The 13,148-nt window shown below is 43.7% G+C and overlaps 1 protein-coding gene across 2 annotated transcripts in view; it reads right to left on the bottom strand.

Moving 5' to 3' along the window:
* Window positions 1–13,148, bottom strand: part of gabra1 (gamma-aminobutyric acid type A receptor subunit alpha1) — a 96,063-nt gene that overhangs the window by 54,341 nt on the left and 28,574 nt on the right. For both annotated transcript variants that reach the window (XM_034178009.1, XM_034178010.1), the window contains exon 6: window positions 403–485. In XM_034178009.1, the coding sequence (XP_034033900.1) occupies window positions 403–485 (83 nt within the window). The remainder of the gene's footprint in view (window positions 1–402; window positions 486–13,148) is intronic.

Below are 13,148 nucleotides of genomic sequence, written 5' to 3'. Positions count from 1 at the left end.
TGTTTCTACCCATGTAATGACTTCCATTTTTTCTATATTGAAAACACCACTCCTAAGCCAAAACGGAAATGCCTCTGTTGTAAAAGTGGGTGGGGCTGAAAAAGGTGAATAGCTATCAGTCGTCTGGAGCTGTTGTGCTACTTTGGACATATTACAGAGAGGCTGCTGCCTGACATAAACACAGGTCTGCTCTGTGCATGCCCACTAGGGGTCTTGGCTGGGTTTAATGTGGGATTAGAAGGGCCAGATCCTTTGGGTGAACAGCTGGTACCACACCGTCACCCCGTATCAGGGATCACTGCAACGGTGGCATTTCCACTTGAATTTGGTCATGAGCACTGAGTGAAATATATTTGTCATAGTCTGTGTGCAGGCACAGGTGTGTGCAACAAGGCCACTTACAGCTGCCAAACTTGAGTGGACAAGCATGAGCATCCATTGGAAAATCTTCCAGGTGCATGGGGCATTCTGCTCTGACCGTAAGCCTAGAAAGATCCAGACAGACAAGCATAGTGGATAAGAAAAATACAGCAGAAAGAAATGGACATTTTGTGGTGGGGAAAAAAACAGAACAAAAGGATGAAAATGAAAAGTGAAACAGACAAACAATACAGTGAGACATGAGGAACATGTGGTGTGACAGTTTTTTTTGGCATCTCAGTCCCGAGCACTGTCAAAACGGTGCAATTTTTCCTCAAACAAACAGAAATGCTTCACTTGCCTGAGCTTTGGGCTTCTATTTTCTGACAGCTGGGTGAAAAACAACATGTGAACTCACCCGTGACACACTAATCTCCCATCCATCCCTCATTGTGCACATCTGTGACAACAATATGCATTGATGGATTATTTTCTTTCTTTCTTTCTTTAATTCTTTCTTTCTTTCTTTGTAATTTTTTTTTTTTTTTTTTGTTCTGGATCTGTGTGTGCCAAATAAATAAATAAATTCATTCATTCATTCATTCATTCATTCAATATGGGCTCCACCTCGGCACCCTCCCCCTGCCAGCAAGACATGCAAAAAAATAAAAAAAAATAGCGTGTTGCCCATGGGGATGCACGGACTCTAGTTTGGGTAATGTTTTTTTTTTTTTTTAAATAAGGTAGCTGACATTTTTCAAGTTTTATAAAACTGTACATATAAAAAGTTCAGCTTTTTTAATAAACCTTAGTCATTCATAAATTATATACACATACTCTGAGCCTGATTTTCACTCCTACTGCATGTATGGAAGTAGAAACACATGTAATTACGTTTTTTTAAACATTTCATTTGAAGCCATCTGTCTTGTTTCAGCAATTGCTCAACAAAAAGAACAGAAGAGAATACATACAGTACATCTGTGCTGAATTTCATGACATCCTTACACAGTAATGATAGTTACACATGTAGATGATTTTTTTAATGCACCTATAGCATCATTAATTCAACAAGCAATCACAAAGGTACTTAGTGACTGTTATTTTCAGCTCCAACAGTACCAAACAGTAATCATCACAATCGCTGTGCAAAACTGCACCTATTTATAGGACCTATTGCAGACACAGAGCCAAGGTTTTCTCATCATGAGCATTGTCCAAATCAGCAGGTGCATCTGTAATCAGTTGTGACCACAAAATATTGTATTTTAAGCCTTATTGAAATACTACTTGTAATATTGCAATATTTCCTTATAAATTGCTAAAAGAAAAGTAAACCATCTTGTATAATATTGCCCTATGCTGTATTAAGTCAGGTGGAATAGTTGTTAAAGGTGTTCTTGTGGCCATGGAGGTCATATCTTGTTGATCAATGCATCTAAAGATCATTTTGGGGATTTCCAACTCCACATTGCTATTTCCATTACTGTACATTACTATTGATTTATTCATTCATTCATCCATCTACTCCTGTTTATGCCAAATAAGGGTCACGGAGGGACGGGCTAGAGCCTAGCTCAGCATTTATTAGGCGAGAGGCAGGATACGCCCTGGACAGGCTGCCAGTCCATTGCAGGGTCATTCACCTTCACTCACACCTACGTTCAATTAAAAGTTTCCAGTTCATCTTATCTGCCTATCTTTGGAAGTGAGATGAAGGCAAAACACCAGGAGGAAACCCATGCAAACACTGGGAGAACATGCAAACTCCACAAAAATTAAGGTCCAGGTCAGAAGCAAATCTGGGACCTTCTCACTGTGAGGCAACAGTGCTAACCACAAAGCCACGGTGCTACATGCTGTGTTTAGTATCTTAATTATTTATGAACTGGTTTCAGGCAAAACATTAAGGCAACCAATGGGCTTGTCAACTCCCATTCCATTTAAGAAACATGTGTCAACATCTCAGTACAGAGAGCAGACTCACAGCTCATTTTTCAACAAATATGCCCATGGCACATAAAGGTGTGTTCTTAAACTTCGATTCAGTTTATTACATCTGCCAAGGACATAATGAAATCAGTGTCTGTCTATCTGTGTGTCTAAAGCTGGATCCAGATTCTGGATCAAGATTAAATTTTCCATAGGTTTTGAAGGATTATGTCAAAACTACTTCATGGATTCTCACCAAATTTGCACCACAGATACATATTAGGGCATGGAAGACTCCACTGAATTTTGGAGGTGATCCAGATCCAGATTCTGGCTCAAGATTTCACTTTATCGACTTTTAAGCATTATGTCAAAACTACTTCACAGATTCTTACCAAATTTGCACACAAATAGATATTAGGGCGTGGAAGACTCCTCTGAATTTTGGAGGTGATCCATATCTGGATCCAGATTCTGGCTCAAGATTTCACTTTATATACCCTTTGAAGGTTTACGTCAAAACTACTTTGCAGATTCTCACCAAATTTGCACAACAGATAGATATTAGGGCATGGAAGACTCCACTGAATTTTGGAGGTGATCCATATCTGGATCCAGATTTTACTTTATATACCCTTTGAAGGCTTACATCAAAACTACTTTGCAGATTCTCACCAAATTTGCACAACAGATAGATATTAGGGCATGGAAGACTGCACTGAATTTTGGAGGTGATCCAGATCCGGATCGGGATTCTGAATGAAGATTTCACCTTATATTGGCTTTGAAAGATTACATCAAAACTATCCATCCATCCATCCATTTTCTTCCACTTTATCCGGAGTCGGGTCGCGGGGGCAGCAGCTCAGGCAAAGCTGCCCAGACCTCCCGATCCACACACACCTCCCCCAGCTCCTCCGGGGGAACCCCAAGGCGTTCCCAATCCAGCTGAGAGATGTAGTCCCTCCAGCGTGTCCTGGGTCTTCCCCGGGGCCTCCTCCTAATGGGACATGCCCGGAACACCTCTCCGACATGGCGTCCAGGGGGCATCCGGAAAAGATGCCTGAGCCACCTCAAGTGACTCCTTTCGACGTGGAGCAGCAGCGGCTCGACTCCGAGCTCATCACCATATTTGCACCACAGATAGATACGAGGTCTGTCAATAAAGTAACGGTCCTTTTTATTTTTTTCTAAAACTATATGGATTTGATTCATATGTTTTTACGTCAGACAAGCTTGACCCCTTGTGCGCATGCGTGAGTTTTTCCACGCCTGTCGGTGACATCATTCGCCTGTGAGCACTCCTTGTGGAAGGAGTGGTCCCGCCCCCTCGTCGGATTTTCATTGTCTGGAAATGGCGGAATGATTTGGACTTTTTTCCATCAGAATTTTTTCAGAAGCTGTTAGAGACTGGCACCTGGAAACCATTTGAAAAATTTATCTGGTATTATTCATATTCTTAGGATTAGTTGGGGAATTTAGACAGGTCAACTGATAATTTCAAAAATACATGTAAAACATATAATTTTGGCAACAACACCCAACACCACTCCCTGCTTAAGGTCCTGCACTTCAGCCAATACTGAACAACTCTGCATATCTGTGACAGCAATGACCATCAGGACTGACACTGCAGCTCAATCAGCATGAAACACTGTAATGATTTTTACACCTCATCTCAAGCTTCATATCATTTCATAATAAAAGATACAAACAAAATGCCAAAGCACATTACGCTTATAGTGTGAAAACCTCCATGAACACTAGTTTCCACTTCCACAAAATTTTTAGCTTGGAAGAAATCTTCAAGGTCAAAGTCCTGCTAGAAGTCACTTTTCATAAGCTAAATTAGATGTGACCACTGACAGGGGGTGTGGCCACACACAGGAGCAACTGTGGAGATCTGTGGATCTGGACATCATGGATGGGGAACACGTACCGTCTTTGGATGGACATGAACTACCAACTGCCCTCTGTGACGCGCGTGTGTCTGCTTGCTGTCATAACATGGACATACATGAAAAACATATATCGCTGTTGCAATGGGCTGCAGCAAGCACGCGCACACATCGACAGGTTACCCCAGGTCATCTGGACTGTCAGATCATAACGCGCTGTGGCGATCTGAATGTCATGTGACCCACGTGAGCTCGGTTCCACATGATGCAGTGTCAGTCCTGTGGCAGGCCGTCCACAAGACATGCATGTCGGGCTGGACACGCCGCCACTAGATGTGGACATGATAAGAGCACACTGCTTCTCATTCATGCCATTTCATGACTGTACGTCTGTGACATGGATCATCTACAGAGGAACAGACAGATCATACTTGTATTGCCCGCTTGATATGAGGGATTCAATGAAATGCAGTGTTTTTATATGGTGTGTGGTTTTATTTTTTTTAAATACATCAATGTCCTTCTTGATATCAGGTATTTTCCCACACCTTTCACAGGACAGCGATGGTTGCTCAGTGTAAAGTTTCCATCTGGTAATCAGAGCTTACGGGTTCGAATCCCGTGAGTGACATTTTTTTAACCTCGGGGTTCTGTATTGCATCCACTTTTATGTATTATTTATATTAACCAAGTGATATTCACAATTTATACAGCTGGTTTTTATTTTATTGTTCTCCACATCAGCGGCGTGATGTGGTGCAGCTACTCACACTGTGTTCTTGCTCAAAAGACACAGTCGCATGCATAGACAAGCAGGCATAAAATTGTAACCTCCATCCAATTTTGGTGGTGTAGATAAATCCATAAGAGAAAAAATTAGATTGATTGCGGCACTTTTGATTCAGATGTAATGCAAAATGTACACCAAATAGGCATTTCAATATTAAATTAAAATGTCCACAAACTCCACAATCCGAATCAGATCAGGCTCAAACTTTGTCATGTGATAGCGAGTGTCAGTTTGCACCTCATGTACAAATATGAGTGTGATTGTGGCATGTTTGGTTAAGATATAATGTTAAATATGCATTAAATGGGGTTAAATGTTAAATTTAAATGGCCACAAAATCTGTAATCCAGATCAGATCTGGATAAAACTTTTCAGTCGATCAAGGATACAATCCTACTTGTGCATAACAGTCAGAGATGAACAAATCTTTTTTGACAGTTACGAACTTTTAAAAAATGATTCAGTGTTAAAGGCTAGGTGTTTCTCAGTATTCTAAGATTTTTCCTGACTTTGACCTTTGGCCCATCACCTTGAAAATTTAATCAGTTCTTGCTTGTCAGGATAAGAATCCTCTGCAAAAATGTCATAACGATAAATGAAAAATTGTGGGTTACAGGCTGTTCACAAACAGACAAACAAACAAGCAGGGATGAAAACATAATCTCTGCCCAACTTTGGTGGAAGTAAATATAGTAAAACTGACTTGTTGGAACATAAAACACTAGATTGGATCTGTTGCTTTTTTTACATTTTCCTCTTTATTACATCACCCTGGATTAACTCTCAACACTGGAATCTATCTTTGTTAGTTGGCTATGTACCACAGGCTTGTAAGGTGGCAGTAATTAAACCAGTACTTATAAAGCCATCATTTGACCCAGCTATCTTAGCTAATTATAGGCCAATCTCCAACCTTCCTTTTCTCTCAAAAATTCTTGAAAGGGTAGTTGTAAAACAGCTAACTGATCATCTGCAGAGGAATGGTCTATTTGAGTTTCAGTCAGGTTTTAGAATTCATCATAGTAGAGAAACAGCATTAGTGAAGGTTACAAATGATCTTCTTATGGCCTCGGACAGTGGACTGATCTCTGTGCTTGTTCTGTTAGACCTCAGTGCTGCTTTTGATACTGTTGACCATAAAATTTTATTACAGAGATTAGAGCATGCCATAGGTATTAAAGGCACTGCGCTGCGGTGGTTTGAATCATATTTGTCTAATAGATTACAATTTGTTCATGTAAATGGGGAATCTTCTTCACAGACTAAAGTTAATTATGGAGTTCCACAAGGTTCTGTGCTAGGACCAATTTTATTCACTTTATACATGCTTCCCTTAGGTAGTATTATTAGACGGTATTGCTTAAATTTTCATTGTTACGCAGATGATACCCAGCTTTATCTATCCATGAAGCCAGAGGACACACACCAATTAGCTAAACTGCAGGATTGTCTTACAGACATAAAGACATGGATGACCTCTAATTTCCTGCTTTTAAACTCAGATAAAACTGAAGTTATTGTACTTGGCCCCACAAATCTTAGAAACATGGTGTCTAACCAGATCCTTACTCTGGATGGCATTACCCTGACCTCTAGTAATACTGTGAGAAATGTTGGAGTCATTTTTGATCAGGATATGTCATTCAAAGCGCATATTAAACAAATATGTAGGACTGTTTTTTTGCATTTACGCAATATCTCTAAAATCAGAAAGGTCTTGTCTCAGAGTGATGCTGAAAAACTAATTCATGCATTTATTTCCTCTAGGCTGGACTATTGTAATTCATTATTATCAGGTTGTCCTAAAAGTTCCCTAAAAAGCCTTCAGTTAATTCAAAATGCTGCAGCTAGAGTACTGACGGGGACTAGAAGGAGAGAGCATATCTCACCCATATTGGCCTCTCTTCATTGGCTTCCTGTTAATTCTAGAATAGAATTTAAAATTCTTCTTCTTACTTATAAGGTTTTGAATAATCAGGTCCCATCTTATCTTAGGGACCTCGTAGTACCATATCACCCCAATAGAGCGCTTCGCTCTCAGACTGCAGGCTTACTTGTAGTTCCTAGGGTTTGTAAGAGTAGAATGGGAGGCAGAGCCTTCAGCTTTCAGGCTCCTCTCCTGTGGAACCAGCTCCCAATTCAGATCAGGGAGACAGACACCCTCTCTACTTTTAAGATTAGGCTTAAAACTTTCCTTTTTGCTAAAGCTTATAGTTAGGGCTGGATCAGGTGACCCTGAACCATCCCTTAGTTATGCTGCTATAGACGTAGACTGCTGGGGGGTTCCCATGATGCACTGTTTCTTTCTCTTTTTGCTCTGTATGCATCACTCTGCATTTAATCATTAGTGATCGATCTCTGCTCCCCTCCACAGCATGTCTTTTTCCTGGTTCTCTCCCTCAGCCCCAACCAGTCCCAGCAGAAGACTGCCCCTCCCTGAGCCTGGTTCTGCTGGAGGTTTCTTCCTGTTAAAAGGGAGTTTTTCCTTCCCACTGTAGCCAAGTGCTTGCTCACAGGGGGTCGTTTTGACCATTGGGGTTTTACATAATTATTGTATGGCCTTGCCTTACAATATAAAGCGCCTTGGGGCAACTGTTTGTTGTGATTTGGCGCTATATAAAAAAATTGATTGATTGACTGATTGATTGAACACTTTCAACTGGTATGTGTGACAGTAGAGTGTCTCAGAACATTCTTTGTATTAATAAATGCCAGTGTGTGCAGGAATTTTTTTAATGTGCAAACAATCTGGCTCCTGTGCCGCACCCTGCCAACCTACCCTCCAGATGTTTATTCACAACACAACTTATTACTAAGTGTAATGTAACAAGATATATCTTAAATTAATAACAAGATTTGTCATAAATTACGTAAGTGTGAATAACTCGTATGCGACCTCTGTTAAGTAAATGTTGAACCTGCCATATGGCTCATACAGGTCGAACACCTTTTGTTCCTGCTTGCAACCGTGTCCCAACATCCCCAAAGTGATAAATCAAAAGAGAGCAAGGCAATTTTTCCTGAACAACATAAAAGTAGGAAAAATGGGGAGATAAAAATGCCAAACTAAATCTCCAAAGCAAACCACATATAAATCTTTCTACTATCTTACATCTTGCTACTATGTGCTGGACTATCTCTGGGGCACAGTCTGCAATTTGGGTCCTGCTTGCTGTGGTAGACTCCTGTCTCCTTCGGATCTGGTGCTTAGGTCTTGTTCTTCTGCTGCCATGATCAGAGCCTCTGTGGTGTCCTTGAGGCTGGCCTTTTCTAGTCACTGGTTGGACATCTTAATGTCAGCTACTTCCTCTGTCTGTAGATGGTACATTGCATGCATGTTGCTTGGTCCATGATACCTCCTCCTCCTTTTTCTCAAACCTCCTTTTTTCTTCTGTCTTTAGACAGAAGGTTATTACCTTCTGTCTAAAGCTGTCTGAGACACAGTTTGCAGCTGGTCTCTGGTAACAATCTTTCTGATGTATTCATGGGTGCTCCTTGTCTCATCCTGGATTGTGGCTGTGACACTCACTTATCCTTGCCCTCCCTCCTTCTGTTTCTCATAGATCCTCAGGGTGCTGGACTTTGGATGCATTGTGAGGAGTTTTTGTGTCTTGTCATCAGTTGCATCAGTCTCCTCCTGTGGCCAACATATTATTCCAGCTGGCTATCTGATGACTGGTCATATATTAATGTTATATTCCTACCATTGAGCTGGCTTTGTAGCACCTGTCTTACCTTCTGAAGGTATTTGGCTGTGCTTGACCTTGCATCTTCATCATCATTCCTGTTGGCGTGTGGGATTTACCAGGTACTTGTAGCTGTCAAATATGTTTGGTATCCTGCCGTCTGGCAACTCTATCCCCCATTTTGGTTCACCTTCCCTTTCTTTGCCACCATTTGGCCACACTTATCCAGTCTGAATGGCATCCCAGTATCTTCACTGTAGTTCCTGGTGAAGTGGATCAATGTCTCGCTCACTCTTGGTGATCATTACTCCAGTCCTGAATGGATATCCACATCTGCTCTTTATGATGACCTGGCTGGTTGAAGGGGCAATGGGGGTTGAGGCCTACGCAGAATAGCAGCAGGGGCCGTGCATCACCTTGGTATATTACACACTTGATGGTGACTTGTGCAACTGCCTTGGAGTTGGCCTCCAGTTACAACTCCCACAGTCCCACTGAGTTCCTGATAAAGGTTATCAGTTCACTGTTTGCCTTGAACAGTGCCACACACACTCCAGTATCCATGAGTGGGGCATTGTGCGATAGGCTTTCTTGTTGTCAATCCAGGTTATACTCATGTTGGTCTGCCTGGTCTTAGAGTCCTGGTATACTGCTATATCAACCAGTAGCTTTGATGCTCTCGTATGTTTCCAATGCCCTTCTGATCTGTGCTCATGTTTTGCTCATGTGCCTACTCAGCTTGGTTGCTATGATGCCTGAGAGGAGCCTCCATGTGGTGGAGAGGCAGATAATTTGCCAGTAGTTTGAGGGTGTTGTACCCTTTTGAGGATCCTTTATCATCAGAATTGTTCTGCCCTTTGTTGGTCAGTTTGTGTGAGTATCTGCTGTTAGTAGGCCAACTATTTGTGCTGTCAGGTGCTCATGGAGTGCTGTTAGCATCTTCAGCCAGTAGGTGTGACTCATATCTGGTCCCAGTGCTGCCCAGCTCTTCATTCCTGAGACACGTTGGATGTCTTCCTTCATGATGTCAATTGGTTATTGTTCTTGGAGGTTGTTGTGATGTGCTTCTTATGTCCACCAGCCAAATGGCATTACTGTTGTGTGATGCCTCTTTCTCCCAGATGTTCTTCCAGTATTGCTAAGACTCAGCTCTGGGTGGATCTGTCGTTGTGCTACCAATTTTTAATTACAACTGGGACTGCACCCTGGATGGGTCATTAGATAACAGACATTTCTTTGCTTGGCTTCTGCTTCTCTGGCATATCTCTTCAGCCTTGTAGCCAGACCTAGGAACCTTGGTTTGGCCATATCTAGAGCATCTTGTTCTACCTTTTATCCATACAAGACTTTTCTCTTATTATGGCACCCTGTACCTCTGTTTGCCATCTAACATCCTCGTAGGCTTTCCTGATTTAGGCTTCCAATCTTCTTCTCCTTAAGGGGGCTCTCTCAGCATACATTCTTCATGTTATAGCCAAATGTTTCTAGGATTCCTGTGGCAGGGGTTCCTTTCAAACTGGTAGTGGGGATTGGCAGCACAATGGCTTGAGTGGTGAACACTGTTGCATCACAGCAAAAAGGTTCAGGGATTGCTTCCCACCTGGGCACTTATGTGTACTGTATGCATGTTCTCCCCATGTTTGCATGGGTTCCCTCCAGGTGCTCTGGCTTCCTCCCACTTCCAAAAAGACATGCAGGATACGTGAACTGTAACTGTAAATGGACCATAGGTGTATGTATGGGTGTGAATGAGTTTGTTTGCCTATATGTGACACTGCCACTCCCACTATGTCTGTTGGGGTAGGCTCTAGCACCCCAGTGACTCTTAAATGGAGTAAGTGGGTAAAGAAAAAGAATGAATATAATAGTGGGGATGGTGAGTAGAGCAGTATTAATATTTGCACACATCTCTTCTGATAGCCCACAATCTTCATCCTCAGCTCAGTAGTTGCATCAGCCATAGCATCATCCAGTTCCTTAGCATAACTCTCTTCTATCAGGGTCTGCTCTATTTGCTGTGGCCTCCAGATCTCCAGTTTCAGTCACAGCATTCTTCAACTGATGGTAGAACACTGAGCTAAGAGGTGCTTTGTGTCAATGTAGATGTTGGTCTTCTGCTAATTCATAGTTCCCACATGCATTGCATGTAATCACTCTCATTGAGTTTGCTGTCATAGTGGCATTCCAACATTTCCATTTTGTCAGTCCTTGTCCATGTATGTATGTCTTGATTCCCCAAAAACTGACATGGATCTTCTTAACACAGGTGATGTCCAAGCTGTTATGACTCTATTTATATGCCTCTCACTCTTGTACTGAAGGCAGGTGTCCGTGTGTGTGTGTGTGTGTGTGTGTGTGTGTGTGTGTGTGTGTGTGTGTGTGTGTATATATATATATATGTACACACACACACACTGTGTCACACACATTCTTTAAATTTATGTGGAGATTTGGACACAGCAGGTGACCATTGAAGTTATCAATAAATATCACTCAATAAATATTTAATTCAAGATATAACTTCATCTGTTCCACAAGTGAAACACATCAGTAAAAAGGGCTTTTCTTAACCTCTTCTAAGGGCCCCTTCACACATAACACAATTGAAGCTGACTAGCTCACAAAGGAGGAATTGCATGCCATTTGTGAAAAATCCCAGCTGCCTCCATTACCTCATACACCTGTCACTACAACTATTCACGCACACCAGCGGCTGGAAGACAGAGAGCCCATTCGATCCCTCTCACGGCAGGTGTTGGCCAAATTCCAGCTGTCACACACGAACATCCAACACCACTCGCTGAACACTTAGAAAATGTGTGGCCATTCACGCTGTCAGCGAAAAAAATAGAGAGCAGGTGATCACTTTCAAGCTGGCTGTGAAATTTGTCTAAGTGCCCCCACAGGTGTGGAGTTGCAAAGCAACACACGTGCCATGTGTGTGTATCGCCCCCCCCACACACACACACACAAACACAGAGAGAGCACACTTGCATGACATGCTGATATGTATTTACAGAAAGCCACGTCTGAGCGAACACAGCTGGGCTACAGCGGCCGCACACAGCACACCTCGGCAGGCACCTCCATGTGAAATGGACTGTCAGATCACACAGCAGGCGGTCTGAATGTCACCCGTGTCCACCCCAACACACGTGTCCAGCAAAACACGCCTGCCTCAGGACTATGACAATATGAAAAGCCAACAGTGCCAAAAATATACCACTTTCAGTCACGTATCACCAAAAATATGCCGTAATGAATGCCGTTTTATCAGTTATTACAGTGCTTCTAACTCTTTAAATAAAGTTTATCTCCTTGTTGATTTTAGGCATTTTACGCTCCTGTTATAAGATAGTGATTGTCTCTTGCCCTGCTTTTAATGAAACACTTTATCTTTGCACACTTAGGGGGTCATACACAGCAAGGGAGATTAATTGTAACAACTATGGTGGGGTTGATAGGTAGTGTGAGTGTGGCACATGGGGTTGGCCCTGGGTGGCTGTGGATGTCTGGGGCTCTGGGGTAGGTTGGTCTGCCTCACCGGTTCTGCCATGGTCCCCTGGCCTGTTGTGGGTGTGGGTGGTGGCGGTGAGGCACGGGTGTTGGCATTGGGTGGCCAGCGGCTGCTGGGGGGATGGGGGTTCGTGGTCTCTGCGGGATGGGTCTTGCTAGGGCAGTCTCCTGGTCATGGGCTTTGGTGGCGGGGGTGGGATCCAGGGTGGAGGTAGGTTGGGGGGTGAGGGGGGCTTGGGGAGCACTGCTGGCTGTGCTGGGGGGCCTGGCTGTCTAGGGGCCTTGTGGTCTTCCTGGCCCCAGGGTCGGGCCTCGCTTTGTCTCTTGTCTGGGGGCTGGCCCCAGCCCTCCTGTGACTCAGTGGTCCCTATCTTGTGCTTTGGATTTGGTTGCGGTGACTCCTTTGCTCTCCATCCTTGCCACTGCTCGCTCCCGCCCTCGGGGGCCGTGGCCCGGGTGGCGTGGTTCTGGGGCTCCCCCTATTGGTGGGCCCATGCCGGCGCCCTGTCTGCTTCCCTCGAGTTTGGGGCGGCTCTCTGTGACCTGTGTGGGGGGGTGGGGGGGTGGTGTCGGGGGTGCATTCCGGTGCCGTTGGGCCACTCCCCTGTGGGTTTGCTATGCTGCCCGGTGGCTACGGGGGCTGCCTTTCCTGGCCCTTCTGCTGCCCCTTTTCTCCTGGCTCCCCCGGGGCCCTGCGTCCTGGACCCACTTCTGTCATCGCTCGGGGCTGGCCACGTGGCTTCTGACATGCCAGAGTGGTCCATGTCATATGGTAAGGTTCTGTACGCTTGTCTTGGCCCAACACACCAGCCACAGTAGTGGTCGGATATTTAGCTGTGATCTGGGTCTGTGTGTGTGGATGGTCCCGTGTTTGTGGCCGTCACCACAATTTGGTTTTTGGGTGCTCTTAAGAGGATTAACACTACGGTGTTCTGGATTAGAGTATGGATGCTCACTAATTAGACC

Source organism: Thalassophryne amazonica, chromosome 9 (genome assembly GCF_902500255.1).
Source record: "Thalassophryne amazonica chromosome 9, fThaAma1.1, whole genome shotgun sequence".
Classification (NCBI taxonomy): domain Eukaryota; kingdom Metazoa; phylum Chordata; class Actinopteri; order Batrachoidiformes; family Batrachoididae; genus Thalassophryne; species Thalassophryne amazonica.
This window is presented reverse-complemented; position numbering and strand designations above follow the sequence as displayed.